Source organism: Haematobia irritans, chromosome 3 (genome assembly GCF_050003625.1).
Source record: "Haematobia irritans isolate KBUSLIRL chromosome 3, ASM5000362v1, whole genome shotgun sequence".
NCBI classification, from domain to species: domain Eukaryota; kingdom Metazoa; phylum Arthropoda; class Insecta; order Diptera; family Muscidae; genus Haematobia; species Haematobia irritans.
Window position 1 is genome coordinate 208,771,749 of NC_134399.1, and position 13,860 is coordinate 208,785,608.

Genomic DNA, 13,860 nt, shown 5'->3' on the forward strand with positions numbered 1-13,860 from the left:
TCAGGCTCACTTAAACTATTCGATCCATTGTGATGGCACAGTGTTGAACTTCTCTCTTATAACTGAGTGCTGCCCTATTCTATGTTAAGCTCAATGACAAGAGACCTCCTTTTTATAGCCGAGTCCGAATGGTGTTCCACATTGCAGTGAAGCCTTGAAACACTCAGACATGTCACCAGCATTACTGAGAGGGAATAATCCACCACTGAAAAACCTTTTGGTATTTGGTCGAAACTGGGTTCGATCACATGACCCAGTGTATGTAAGGCGGGCATGCTAACCATTACACCACGGTGGCTTAAAGGAAGTGGAGGCATTGCTCCTCAAGACAAACGTGACCACAGCGGCCATGTGAAAAAAGTTTGATATTTAGATTTATATGTGAAAGAAAAAAGTAGAGAATTGCTATTAGTTGCAGAAGCTTTAAAACTCTCAGAACTGAGATGCGTTACACCACAAATTGTTGGTGTTCGGCAGAAACTGAGATTGAATCCATGATCTTTGTATTCAAGGAGGGCAGCCGTTCTTATCAGGGCCCTAAAACTCGTAGATCAGGGGTTTAAATTTTGCGGGACATGGGGAAATATTTCACAAAAACGTTGACTTAGTGGATAATATATAAAATTGGTAAAATCCTAATAAGTTTTTGTGAACCCTAGATATATTATTTAAATTCTAATATTATTAAGTAACTTTCCATGATTTTTATCAAAGAATACTATTGTTTAAATTCCTTAAAATGGATTTGTGTCACGTCTTAAATATTACTTACAATTCTCTTGCATATTATTTAATAATAATAATCTGTACATAAACATCCCATAAATGTCATTCCTATGGATAATTTTTTTATTTATTTATTTATTTTTTTTTTGTGATACACATGCAAAAATTCCTGAAACGAAATTTGTAGGCATACACAAATGTCTGCTTATAGCTTTTTCCTACAATTTATTTTCTATATAATTTATTATATTTTGTATTAATTGATTTGCATTTAACATATTTTTTATTAATTTTGTTTTCTCAGTTTCTTGGATATTTTTTCAAACCCTTATAATTCCTTTTCTTCGATTCTGGTTTGTTTATAGTTTTTTTTTTACAAAATCAAATGCTTCCAGCTGTAGATAAAAATTGCAACGCGTTGCTTTAGTTACAGAACACAAAAAAGATTAAATCAAAAACTTTTGCCTTTATAAATAACATGTTTGCCAAATGTTTAGTTTGCCTTGAATATACAAAAAAAATAAAAGCAATATAGACATAAAATATTTGTTTCTAAACTCTTTAACTTAAACAAAATCTCTTCATTGTGTATTGTTGTTTGTTGTAACCCTTACAGGTTTAAAGAACAGGAGGCCTCCATCCTGATTGACAGATCGTACGTATCTCTTTTAAATGTCATTCCTTGTTTTGGTTGTTTTTTTTTTCTATCTCTTTCTGTATTTATTTCTTCTTTAGCAGAAATTGTTCCCAAATAATAAAAATAAGAAAAAGAAATAAAAATGCAAAAACAAAAACAAAATTGAAAATTTAAAAGAAAAAAAAACACAATTTAAACACAAAATGCTAGTCGTAAACATACAAAAGCACAATAACCCACAAATAAACAAATGAGAAATGAAAACAATTTATGAATGTACATTGGGGGTTATTTGCCTATGAATTGTTATATTTAAATGTAATTTCCAAGGAATGAATAAATTTGAAGAAAATCAATAATCATCCACAAAATTTTCGATAGATTTTAAATTCTGAGACTAATAAATAATACCTTTGAACAAGATTACAGTATATTCGCTTTATCGAAATCGCCCTTTTCATACAAGACCGAGATTTCATAATTCCAAAAAATGAGATTTCGATTATACCAAACGCAGTAATAGTTATTGCTTGGGTCATCATGACGTATACGTTATATTTCATAAAGAATTTGCATGTAATAGTAATCATACGACACAGGGTTCACCTCAATGTTGCAAACCTTGATTTTATTTTATTTTAATTTTATTTAATCAAAATTTTATTTCTTTAGAAAATTTTGTCAAAATTTTATTTCTATTGAAAATTCTGCCATAATTTTATTTCTATAGAAAATTTTCTCAACATTTTATTTCTATAGAAAATTTTGTCAAAATTTTATTTCTATAGAAAATTTTTGTCAAAACTTTATTTCTATAGAAAATTTTGCCAAAATTTTATTTCTATAGAAAATTCTGTCAAAATTTTATTTCTATAGAAAATTTTGCAAAAATTTTATTTCTACAGAAAATTTTGTCAAAATTTAATTTCTGTAGAAAATTTTGTCAATTTCTGCAAAAAATTTTGTTGAAATGTTAGCTCTATAGAAAATTCTGGCAAAATTTTATTTCTATAGAAAATTTTGTCAAAATTTTATTTCTGTAGAAAATTTTGTCAAAATTTTATTTCTGTAGAAAATTTTGTCAAAATTTTATTTCTGTAGAAAATTTTGTCAAAATTTTATTTATGCAGAAAATTTTATTGAAATGTTAGTTCTATAGAAAATTTTGTCAAAATTTTATTTATAGAAATTTTTGTCAAAATGTTATTTCTATAGAAAATTTTGCCGAAATGTTATTTCTATAGACAATTATGTCAAAATTGTATTTCTATAGAAAAATTTGTCAAAATTGTATTTCTATCGAAAATTTTGTTAAAATTGTATTTCTATAGAAAATTGTGCCAAAATTTTATTTCTATAGAAAATTTTGCCAAAATTTTATTTCTTTAGAAAATTTTGTCAAAATTTTATTTCTGTAGAAAATTTTGTCAACATTTTATTTCTGTAGAAAATTTTGTCAAAATTTTATTTCTGCAGAAAATTTTGTTGAAATGTTAGTTCTACAGAAAATTTTGCCGAAATTTTATTTCTATAGAAAATTTTGTTAAAATGTTATTTCTATAAAAATTTTTGTCTATATTTTATTTCTATATAAATTTTTGTCAAGATTTTATTGCTACATAAAATTTTTGTCAAAACTTTATTTCTATAGAAAATTTTGTCAAAATTTTATTTCTATCGCAAATTTTATCAAAATTTTATTTCTACAGAAATTTTTTGTCAAATTTTTATTTCTATAGACAATTTTTGTCAAAACTTTATTTCTATAGAAATTTTTGCCAACATTTTATTTCTATAGAAAATGTTGGCAAAATTTATTTCTATAGAAAGTTTTGTCAAAATTTTTTTCTATAGAAAATTTTATTAAAATTTTATTTCTATAAAATATTTTAATTATTATAATATAATAATTATTTCCATAGAAAGTTTTGTCAAAATTTTATTTCTATAGAAAATTCTGGCAAAATACTATTGCTATAGAAAATTTTGCTAAAATTTTATTTCTATAGAAAATTTTGTCAAAATTTTATTTTTATAGAAAATTTTTGTCAAAATTTTATTTCTATAGAAAATTTTGTCAAATTTTTATTTTTATATTTTTTTGTCGAAATTTTATGTTTATTTCTACAGAAAAATTTGTCAAAATTTTATTTCTATAGAAAATTTTGGCAAAATTTTATTTCTATAGAAAATTTTAGCAAGATTTTATTTCTATAGAAAATGTTGTAAAATTTTATTTCTATAGAAAATTTTTGTCAAAATTTTATTTGTAAAGAAAATTTTGTCAAAATTTTATTTATGTAGAAAATTTTGTTGAAATGTTAGTTCTATAGAAAATTCTGGCACAATTTTATTTGTATAGAAAATTTTGTTAAAATTTTTATTTCTATAGAAAATTTTTTCAAGATTTTATTTCTATAGAAAATTTTGTCAAAAGTTAGTTCTATACAAAATTTTACAAGCATTTTCCACAATTTTAGTTGTACAGATAATGTTTTCAAAATTTAATTTCTACGGAAATATTTAGCAAATTTGTTTTTCTATAATTTTTTTTTTTTTACCATTACAGAAAATTTTCTCAAAATTTTGTTTTATAGAAATTTTTGTCAAACTTTATTTCTGTAGAAAATTTTGTCACAATTTTAGTTCTATAGAAAATGTAAATTTTTTTTTCTATAAAACATTTTGTCAAAATTTTATTTCTATATAAAATTTTGTCAAAATTAAATTCTATAGAAAATTTTGTTAATTTTTTTTTGTAAAAGATATTGTCAAAATTTTGTTTGTAAAATAATGTTGTCAAAATTTTATTTCTGTAGAAAATTTTGTCAAAATTTATTTTTATAGAAAATTTTGCAAACATTTTCGCAAAATTTTATTTGTACAGAAAATGTTTGCAAATTTGTTTTTCTATAATTTGTTTAAACCACTACAGAAAATTTTCTCAAAATTTTATTTTATAGAAATTATTATAGAAATTGTCAAGATTTTGTTTCTATAGAAAATTTTGTCACCATTTTATTTCTATAGAAAATTTTGTCAAAATTTAAGTTTTATAGAAAATTTTACAAGCATTTTCGCTAATTTTTTTTTGTACAGATAGTGTTTGCAAAATTTAATTTCTACGGAATATGTTTGCAAATTTGTTTTTCTATAATTTGTTTAAACCATTACAGAAAATTTTTTGCAAAATTTTATTTTATAGAAATTTTTGTCAAAAAAAAAATTTTATAGAAAATTTTGTCAAAATATTATATATCTATAGAAAATGTTGTCAAAATTTTATTTCTATAGAAAATTTTGTCAAATTTGTATTTCTATACAAAATAACAAAATTGTATTTTTATAGAAATTTATAAGATGTTTGTAAAACTTATTTTCTACGGAAAACGTTTGCAATTTTTTTCTGTACATTTTTTTTAATCTATATAGAAAATTTTCACCAAATTTAGAAGTACCTCTTAGTTGGAGAGGAATATTTTGCGAAATCTACGCAAACATCAAGATTTCTACCAATCTATCAAATAGTAATAAATCTGCGTGTTTGGTAGAATTCTACCAAATGTGGCTAGCGTGGGTATAGCTCTCGTATAAACCTAGTTTTTGATTTGAATTCTTGAAGAAATCGCGTCTTCTCTCCGGCTTTGCCTGCAATTCAAAATATAGGTCCTATAATATGTGTGTGAAATATGGTCTCTATCGGTCCATGTTTTGGTAGTCGCAAGAATTTCCACGAGTGAAAATCAAAACTTTCTTGACATATTCATATATCTGATCCCCAAGAACTACGACTAATTACGAGAAAATTTTTTTACGTGTTTAAACAATATTCACGTAATCTTTCAATCAATTTCACTATGACAGTCCATCTGTGTCTCTATTAAATTTTACTTGAGTGTACATCTACCATAATATTTGTTTTCACATTTCAATTCACCTCCACCTTCGCCATGAGGCATATTAAACTGCGTTGTTGTTTTAATTTAGTGTTTTGTTGTTGTTTTTTTTTTAATACATTTTTGAGGGGTCTAAAATTAAAACGCAAAACAAACAAATTTAGCCACACACCTTTTTCTAAAATTAAAAACAAAAAAATGGATTTTTAATTTGTAGCATTTGTTTACATCTGAAGTATTTGTTTTAATAATTCGTTTTTATTTATTTATTTTAAAACTTTTTGTTTTGGTAAACACTCAAATTGCATGTTATTTTAATTATTATTTAATAATTTCGTTAACAACCATAATGACTGTAATAGAAATCAAATTGAAAAATTCTTTGCACAATAATTGCAAACAAATTAAGCCTTAGGTATTTTTCAAATTTAAATTTCATTATTTATTAACAGTTGAAAATAGGTTAATAAGTTTTTGTGGGGAATAAAATATCAAATTGTTTCTTTGATAGTGTTGGGAGAATTGAATCCAAAATTTAATTAATCATTCGTTTTCTGTTTCTTATGGAATGGAAATAGTCGGTTGTATATAAATAAATGTACGTAATAAAAATAAATAAATAGTTTCAAGAAACAACTATTAAAAGAAAATGACAAAAAATGGAAAATTAATAATTAATTTAATATACTGGAGGGTCCTTCATTAAAATATAGGTTATGTTAGGGACAATGGCAGGTTTTGAACTTCTCTCTTATCACGTTTCTATGTTTAGCTCAATGACAAGAGACCTCCTTTTTATAGCCGTGTCCGAAGGGGCATTATTATTACAAATTATGGTATATATCACAATCATGGGATTTTTTTGAAGTAATAAACAAGTAAGGAAAATCTAAAGTCGGGCGGGGCCGACTATATTATACCCTGCACCACTTTGTACATCTAAATTTTCGATACCATATCACATCCGTTAACTGTGTTGGGGGCTATATATAAAGATTTGTCCCAAATACGTACATTTAAATATCACTCGATCTGGAAGAAATTGATAGACTTCTACAAAATCTATAGACTCAAAATTTAAGTCGGCTAATGCACTAGGGTGGAACACAATGTTAGTAAAAAAAATATGTGAAACGTTTAAATCTGAAGCAATTTTAAGGAAAATTCGAAAAAGTTTATTTATGATTTATCGCTCGATATATATGTATTAGAAGTTTAGGAAAACTAGAGTCATTTTTACAACTTTTCGACTAAGCAGTGGCGATTTTACAAGGAAAATGTTGGTATTTTGACCATTTTTGTCGAAATCAGAAAAACATATATATGGGAGCTATATCTAAATTTGAACCGATTTCAACCAAATTTGGCACGCATTACAAGAATGCTAATTTTACTCCCCGTGCAAAATTTTTACTAAATCGGAGTTAAAAATTGTCCTCTGTGGTCATATGAGTCTAAATCGGCCGAAAGCTATATATGGGAGATATATCTAAATCTGAACCGATTTCAATCAAATTTGGCACGCATTACAACAATGCTAGTTCTACTCCCCGTGCCAAATTTCAACTAAATCGGAGCAAAAAATTGGCCTCTGTGGTCATATGAGTGTAAATCGGCCGAAAGCTATATATGGCACATATATCTAAATCTGAACCGATTTCAAACAAATTTGGCACGCATAGCAACAATGCCAATTCTACTCCCCGTGCAAAATTTCAACTAAATCGGAGTTAAAAATTGGCCTCTGTGGTCATATGAGTGTAAATCGGGCGAAAGCTATATATGGGAGATATATCTAAATCTGAACAGATTTCAACAAAATTTGGCACGCATAGCTACAATACTAATTCTACTCCCTCTGCAAAATTTCACCCAAATTGGGGTAAAACTCTGGCTTCTGGGACCGTATTAGTCCATATCGGGCGAAAGATATATATGGGAGCTATATCTAAATCTGAACCGATTTCAATAAAATTTAGCACACTTGACTATAGTACTAATTGTTCTTCTTGTGCAAAATTTTAAGTAAATTAGGGTAAAACTCTGGCTTCTGGGGCCATATAAGTCCATATCGGGCGAAATATATATATGGGAGCTATATCTAAATCTGAACCGATTTCTTCCAAAATCAATAGGGATCTATTCTGAGCCAAAACACATACTTGCGCCAAATTTGAAGTCGATTGGACTAAAACTGCGACCTAGACTTTGATTACAAAAATGTGTTCACGGACAGACGGACAGACGGACAGACGGACAGACGGACATCGCTATATCGACTCAGGAACCCACCCTGAGCATTTTTGCCAAAGACACCATGTGTCTATCTCGTCTCCTTCTGGGTGTTGCAAACATATGCACTAACTTATAATACCCTGTTCCACAGTGTGGAGCAGGGTATAATGATAAATCAATTTGATATATTGGAGTGTCTTTCTATTTAAATATTGGACTAGATGGCGTATAATTATTATAAATTTAATTGATTTTTAAATAATAAGTATACGCCGCCATGACTGAAATATTTTGTGGACTGGGTAATATTTAATATTAATTCAGTTTTCTGAAAAATAATAGCCTGGGTTATGTACAATGACAGTTAGTTATTTAAGGCTCACTTACATTATACAGTTCCTTAGGATAGCACAGGTTGCAAACTTCTCTTTAGCTGAATTACAACAAAACCCCCTTTATTTGCAGCCTAAAGGGGCATAATTATTAGAATTTATAAAAATGATAAGTATATGCGGAAATTATAGGGATTTTTTTGTAGAAGTAAATTTCTTATTTTATAGTTTTTACCTTATATCCAAAATAAAAACTCAGTTGTATTCGAATCTTCAGTGATCCGATGAAATAACTCCTTTCATATCATTTGAAATAATAATTCAGTCTCTTTATGGTCTTCATCTTCAATATCAAGACATATGAGACTTACACCTCTATATACTATGAAGAGAACGTAGTACGTTTGAGAAAGAATCCAAAAAGGAAAACTTAAATTAAATTTCACAGGAATTCGTCAATATTACTACACAACCAAACTAAAAATAACAAAGTATGCTAATCAAGCACGGTTGCCACTGTTGGTAGAATTCTACCAAAAAGGTTAGATTTTCTAATGTTTGGTAGATTGATAGAATTCTTGATGTTTTCGTAGATTTTGCAAAATATTGCTCTCCAACAAGAGATACTTTACAAATTTCCTCTAGAAACAAAATATTTATAAATTTTTCTAGAAATAAAATTCTGACAAAATTTCCTAACGAAATACAAATATAACAAAATTGTCTATAGACAATTTTGATAACATTTTCTATAGACATACAATTTAGACAAAATTTTCTATAGAAATAAAATATTAACAAAAATTTCTATAGATATACAATTTTGACAAAATTTCCTAAAGAAAAAAATTTTGACAAAATTTTCTATAGAAATAAAATTATTGACACAATTTTCTACGGAAATAAAATTTTCTATAGAAATAAAATTTTGATAAAGTGTTCTATAGAAATAAAATTTTGAAAAAAATTGCTAAAAAATAAAATTTTGACAAAATTTTCTACAGAAATAAAATGTTTACAAAATTTTCTATAGAAATAAAATGTTGACAAAATTGTCCATAGAAATAAACAAGAGATACTTTACAAATTTCCTCTAGAAACAAAATATTTATAAATTTTTCTAGAAATAAAATTCTGACAATTTTGATAACATTTTCTATAGACATACAATTTAGACAAAATTTTCTATAGAAATAAAATATTAACAAAAATTTCTATAGATATACAATTTTGACAAAATTTCCTAAAGAAAAAAAATTTTGACAAAATTTTCTATAGAAATAAAATTATTGACACAATTTTCTACGGAAATAAAATTTTCTATAGAAATAAAATTTTGATAAAGTGTTCTATAGAAATAAAATTTTGAAAAAAATTGCTAAAAAATAAAATTTTGACAAAATTTTCTACAGAAATAAAATGTTTACAAAATTTTCTATAGAAATAAAATGTTGACAAAATTGTCCATAGAAATAAAATTTTGACAACAATTTCTATAGACATAAAATGCTGACAAAATTTTCTATAGAAATAAAATTTTGATAAAATTTCGTATAGAAATAAAATTTTGACAAAATTTACTAAAGAAAACACTTTTTTGACAATATTTTCTATAATTTTTGACAAAATTTTCTATAGGAATAAAATTTTGACAAAATTTTCTACAGAAAAGAAAATTTTATTTCTAAAATTTTCTGTAAAAATAAAATTTTCTATAGAAATAAAATGTTGACAAATTTTTCCACAGACTTTAAATTTTAACAAAGTTTTCTATAGAAATAAAATTTTGAAAAAATTTCCTATAGAAATAAAATTTTGACAACATTTCTGAAGGAAAAGAAATGGTTGACAAAAATTTCTATAGAAATAAAATTTTGATAAAATTTCGTATAGAAATAAAATTTTGACAAAATTTTCTATGGAAATAAATTATTAATAAAATTGTCTCTAGAAATAAAATTTTGACAAAAGTTTCTATAGAAGAAAATTTTAACAAAATTTTCTATAGAAATAAACTTTTGACAAAATTTCCTATAGAAATAAAATTTTGACAAAATTTCTTAAAGAAAACACATTTTTGACAATCTTTTCTATAGAAATACATTTTTGACAAAATTTTCTATGAAATAAAATGTTGACAAAATTTTCTATAGAAAAGAGAATTTTTCTATAGAAATAAAGTTTTGACAAAATTTTCTATAGAAAAGAAAAATTTGTTTCTATAGTAAATTTTGTCAAAATTTGTGTAAAGATAAAATTTTCTATAGAAATAAAATTTTGACAAAAATTCCATTAGAAATCAAATTTTGATAAAATTTCCTATAGAAACACATTTTTTGACAAAATTTTCTATTGAAATAAATAATTAATAAAATTGTCTATAGAAATAAAATTTTGACAAAATTTTCTTTTGAAAAAAATTGACAAAATTTTCTATAGAAATAAAATTTTGATAAAATTTCCTATAGAAATAAAATTTTTACAAAAGTTTCTATAGAAGAAATTTTGGCAAAAGTTTCTATAGAAGAAAATTTAAACAAAATTTTCTATCGAAATAAACTTTTGACCAAATTTCCTATAGAAATTTGACAAAATTTCCTAAAGAAAACTAATTTTTCACAATATTTTCTATAGAAATATATTTTTGACAAAATTTTGTATAGAAATAAATTTTGAAAAAATTTCCTAAAGAAAAACAAATTTTGACAAAATTTTCTATAGAAATAAAATTTTCAAAAAAATGTTTATAGAAATAAAATTTTTGACACAATTTTCTACAGAAATGACATAAAGAAAACAATAGAATCGTATATCTTGACGAGGCTTCCTTAATTAAATAAATTTTACAAACTTGCAGTCGCTTCTCGGTAAACCATGAAAAATCCTTTTTATTCTTTTCTACATGTGATTATTTACAGTCCCAATCAATTGTTTGAATTTTTAAAAAATTTTCTAAAGAAATAAAAAAAATTTCCGTAGGGAGGAAAATTTTCTAGAGGACTAAAGTTTAAACAAATTAAAATTTTGACTAAATTTTCTTTAAAGTTAATATTACATTTATTATATTTTCTTCACAATAACCTCAAAAAATGTCTTCAAACGCTGCAAAATAAGATTTTTTAGTTGGTAGTTTTCTTGGTAAAATTTTCTTAAAATTTTCGTAGTTTTTTTTTGGGTTCTAGTGACAACCATGTAACCAACACGTGACTTAAGGAAAACAATAGAATATCTTGACGAGACTTCCTTAATTAAATAAATTTTACAAACTTGCAGTCGCTTCTCGGTAAACCATAAAAATTCCTTTTTATTCCTTACTACATTCGATTATTTACAGTCCCAATCAATTGTTTGAATTTTTAAAAAATTTCCCAAAGAAATAAAAAAAATTATCCGTAGGGAGGAAAATTTTCTAGAGGACTAAAGTTTAAACAAAATAAAATTTTGACAAAATTTTCTTTAAAGTTAATATTAAATTTATTATATTTTTTTCACAATAACCTCAAAAAATGTGATCAAACACTGTAAAATAAGATTTTTTAGTTGGTAGTTTTTTTGGTAAAATTTTCTTAAAATTTTCGTAGTTTTTTTGGGTTCGAGTGACAACCATGTAACCAACACGTGACACGTGTGAGGAAAACAATAGAATATCTTGACGAGGCTTCCTTAATTAAATAAATTTTACACACTTGCAGTCGCTTCTCGGTAAACCATAAAAATTCCTTTTTATTTCTTACTACATTCGATTATTTACAGTCCCAATCAATTGTTATTACCGTTTGCATTCGTCGAACAAATAAATATTAATATTTTCTTGTAAAAATGCAATTCTCATAAAAATTAAAATTCTTGTTAATGGGTTTGTTAAACGTATACCGCGTGGTATGATCAGCAATATATACGTCAACACTAAAATTTATTTTAATTTTGTTTTACCAAAAACAGTTCTTGTTATTTTACTTATTCACCCTCAATATGGGCTATACATCTATGCAATAAAAGCGAATTAATATTTTTTTATATATGATATAAATATTTGTACCAAGTGTTTTTGTGGCAATCGCAAGTTAATTTTTGATTGTTCTGCTATAGTTATACTCGTAAGGAAGAGATGACATTGTTCAATGTATTGTAGATTTACTGACACAATTGAACTTATGACCAAAGCCATAGTCTCAGATCGTGAACTGAAGAAGTTCCGGTTGTTGAATTAAGTAATCGTTTAATATCATATTATAATAATATGTCTCTTTCTGCAAAAATCTAAAATATTTTTTAATGAAATATAAAAAATATTTTAAATTTTTGCAGAAAGAAAATCTACCAACTATTAGGTATTTTTTGTGATTCACATTAAAATCCACTATACAATTAATCCATAAATAATAATAAAAAATAAAACAGAAATACCTGTGATTCAATCATTAATGATGATTTTTGTGGTTTTAAGTTGAAATTTTATTAGGGTAATTTTTAGATTTTTTTTCATAGATTTCTGTGTGAAATGCCAAATTCGCAAAATGTTTTCACCTTGAATATATAATTTCTTGAATGGTATTTAATTTTGTGCTCTCCATTGATTTGTCTTTTTTGTTGTGGATTTTTACAATGTGGCAAGAGATGAAGACAAACTGGGCAAATGTATTTTAGGTTTTACTACTCGCCCCAGTATCATTTCATGATGGACGTGTGTGTGTCAGTGTCTATCATCAATCATTCAAGTCCATTTTTCGACATTATTCCGTATTGTCTTTTTTCCCCCTGTGGCTTGTTTGGTTGACATTAAAATTACGATATGTACATATTTTTACGTCCTCCCTACCAGTGAACAGAAAAACATCTTTTAGGTTGTAATGAAAAGACATTTGTCAAAGATGAAAGTTTTTTTTTTGTTTTTCTTCACTCATTTCGATAAAACTCAAGATCGTAATTTATACATATGTATCATATAATAAGGCAAACACAAAACAAAAATTGGATATATTTTGACGTCAGAATAATATGATATTATATAAAAAAAACGATATTAAAATTATATTAGACAATACATTAAAACCACAAATTTTTTTGGAGACATATGAACATATCTAACAAAAACATATGAGATATTTCATAAAATATAGGAAGATTGACCATTGACACCAATAATGAATAGTAGCTTAATATGACCGTGAAGAGCATCACCACTGTAGTTTTTATTACTAGGATTCACATGCAAGAATTAGAACCACGATTACCATAGTTGGTAGAATTATACCAAAATTTGCTAGATTTTCTATTATTTGGTAGATTGTTAGAATTCTTTATGTTTTGGTACATTTTGCAAAATACTCCTCTCTAACTAAGAGGTACTACAAATATTTCCCTTAGTATATACGGCAGTAAGTTCGGCCAGGCCGAATCTATGTACCTTCCACCATGGATTGCGTAGAAACTTCTACTAAAGGCGTTCATCTACAATCGAATTACTTGGATAATACATGCCGATGGCAAGGTGTCTTAGAACTTCTTAAAATCGTCTTCTAAATTCTACAAATAATTACGAACCGATATGAACTTTTGCGCTGTAATTGGGGAGCCTCCAAAACCAAATCTGAGGGCTATATATGACTACGGACCGATAAGAGCCAATTTTTACATGGTTGTTAGAGACCACATACTAATACCACGTACCAAATTGCAACCGGATCGGATCAATTTTGCTCCTCCAAGAGACTCCGGAGGTCAAATCTGGAGATCGGCTTATACAGGGGCTATATATAATTTTGAACCGATACGGACCAATTTTTGCATGGTTGTTAGAGACCACATCCGGATCGGATGAAATTTGCTGCTCTATGGGGCTCCGCAAACCAAATCTGGGGGTCGGTTTATATGGCGACTATATATAATTATAGATCGATATGGATAAAGTTTTGCATGGTTCAACCGGATCGGATGAAATTGGCTACTCTAAGAGGCCCCGCAAACCAAATCTGGGGATCGGTTTATATGGGGGCCCATATACGATATGTCCCACTTGCAATACCATCCGGCC

The 13,860-nt window shown here is 26.2% G+C and overlaps 1 protein-coding gene across 9 annotated transcripts in view; it reads left to right on the plus strand.

The window, feature by feature from the left end:
* LOC142231792 (3',5'-cyclic-AMP phosphodiesterase-like) overlaps positions 1–13,860 on the plus strand; it is a 769,719-nt gene that overhangs the window by 695,232 nt on the left and 60,627 nt on the right. For 6 of the 9 annotated variants that reach the window (XM_075302431.1, XM_075302430.1, XM_075302433.1 and 3 more), the window contains one exon: positions 1,343–1,381. The exons of the other annotated variants lie outside the window; for them this stretch is intronic. In XM_075302431.1, the coding sequence (XP_075158546.1) occupies positions 1,343–1,381 (39 nt within the window). The remainder of the gene's footprint in view (positions 1–1,342; positions 1,382–13,860) is intronic. 9 annotated transcript variants of the gene reach the window in all.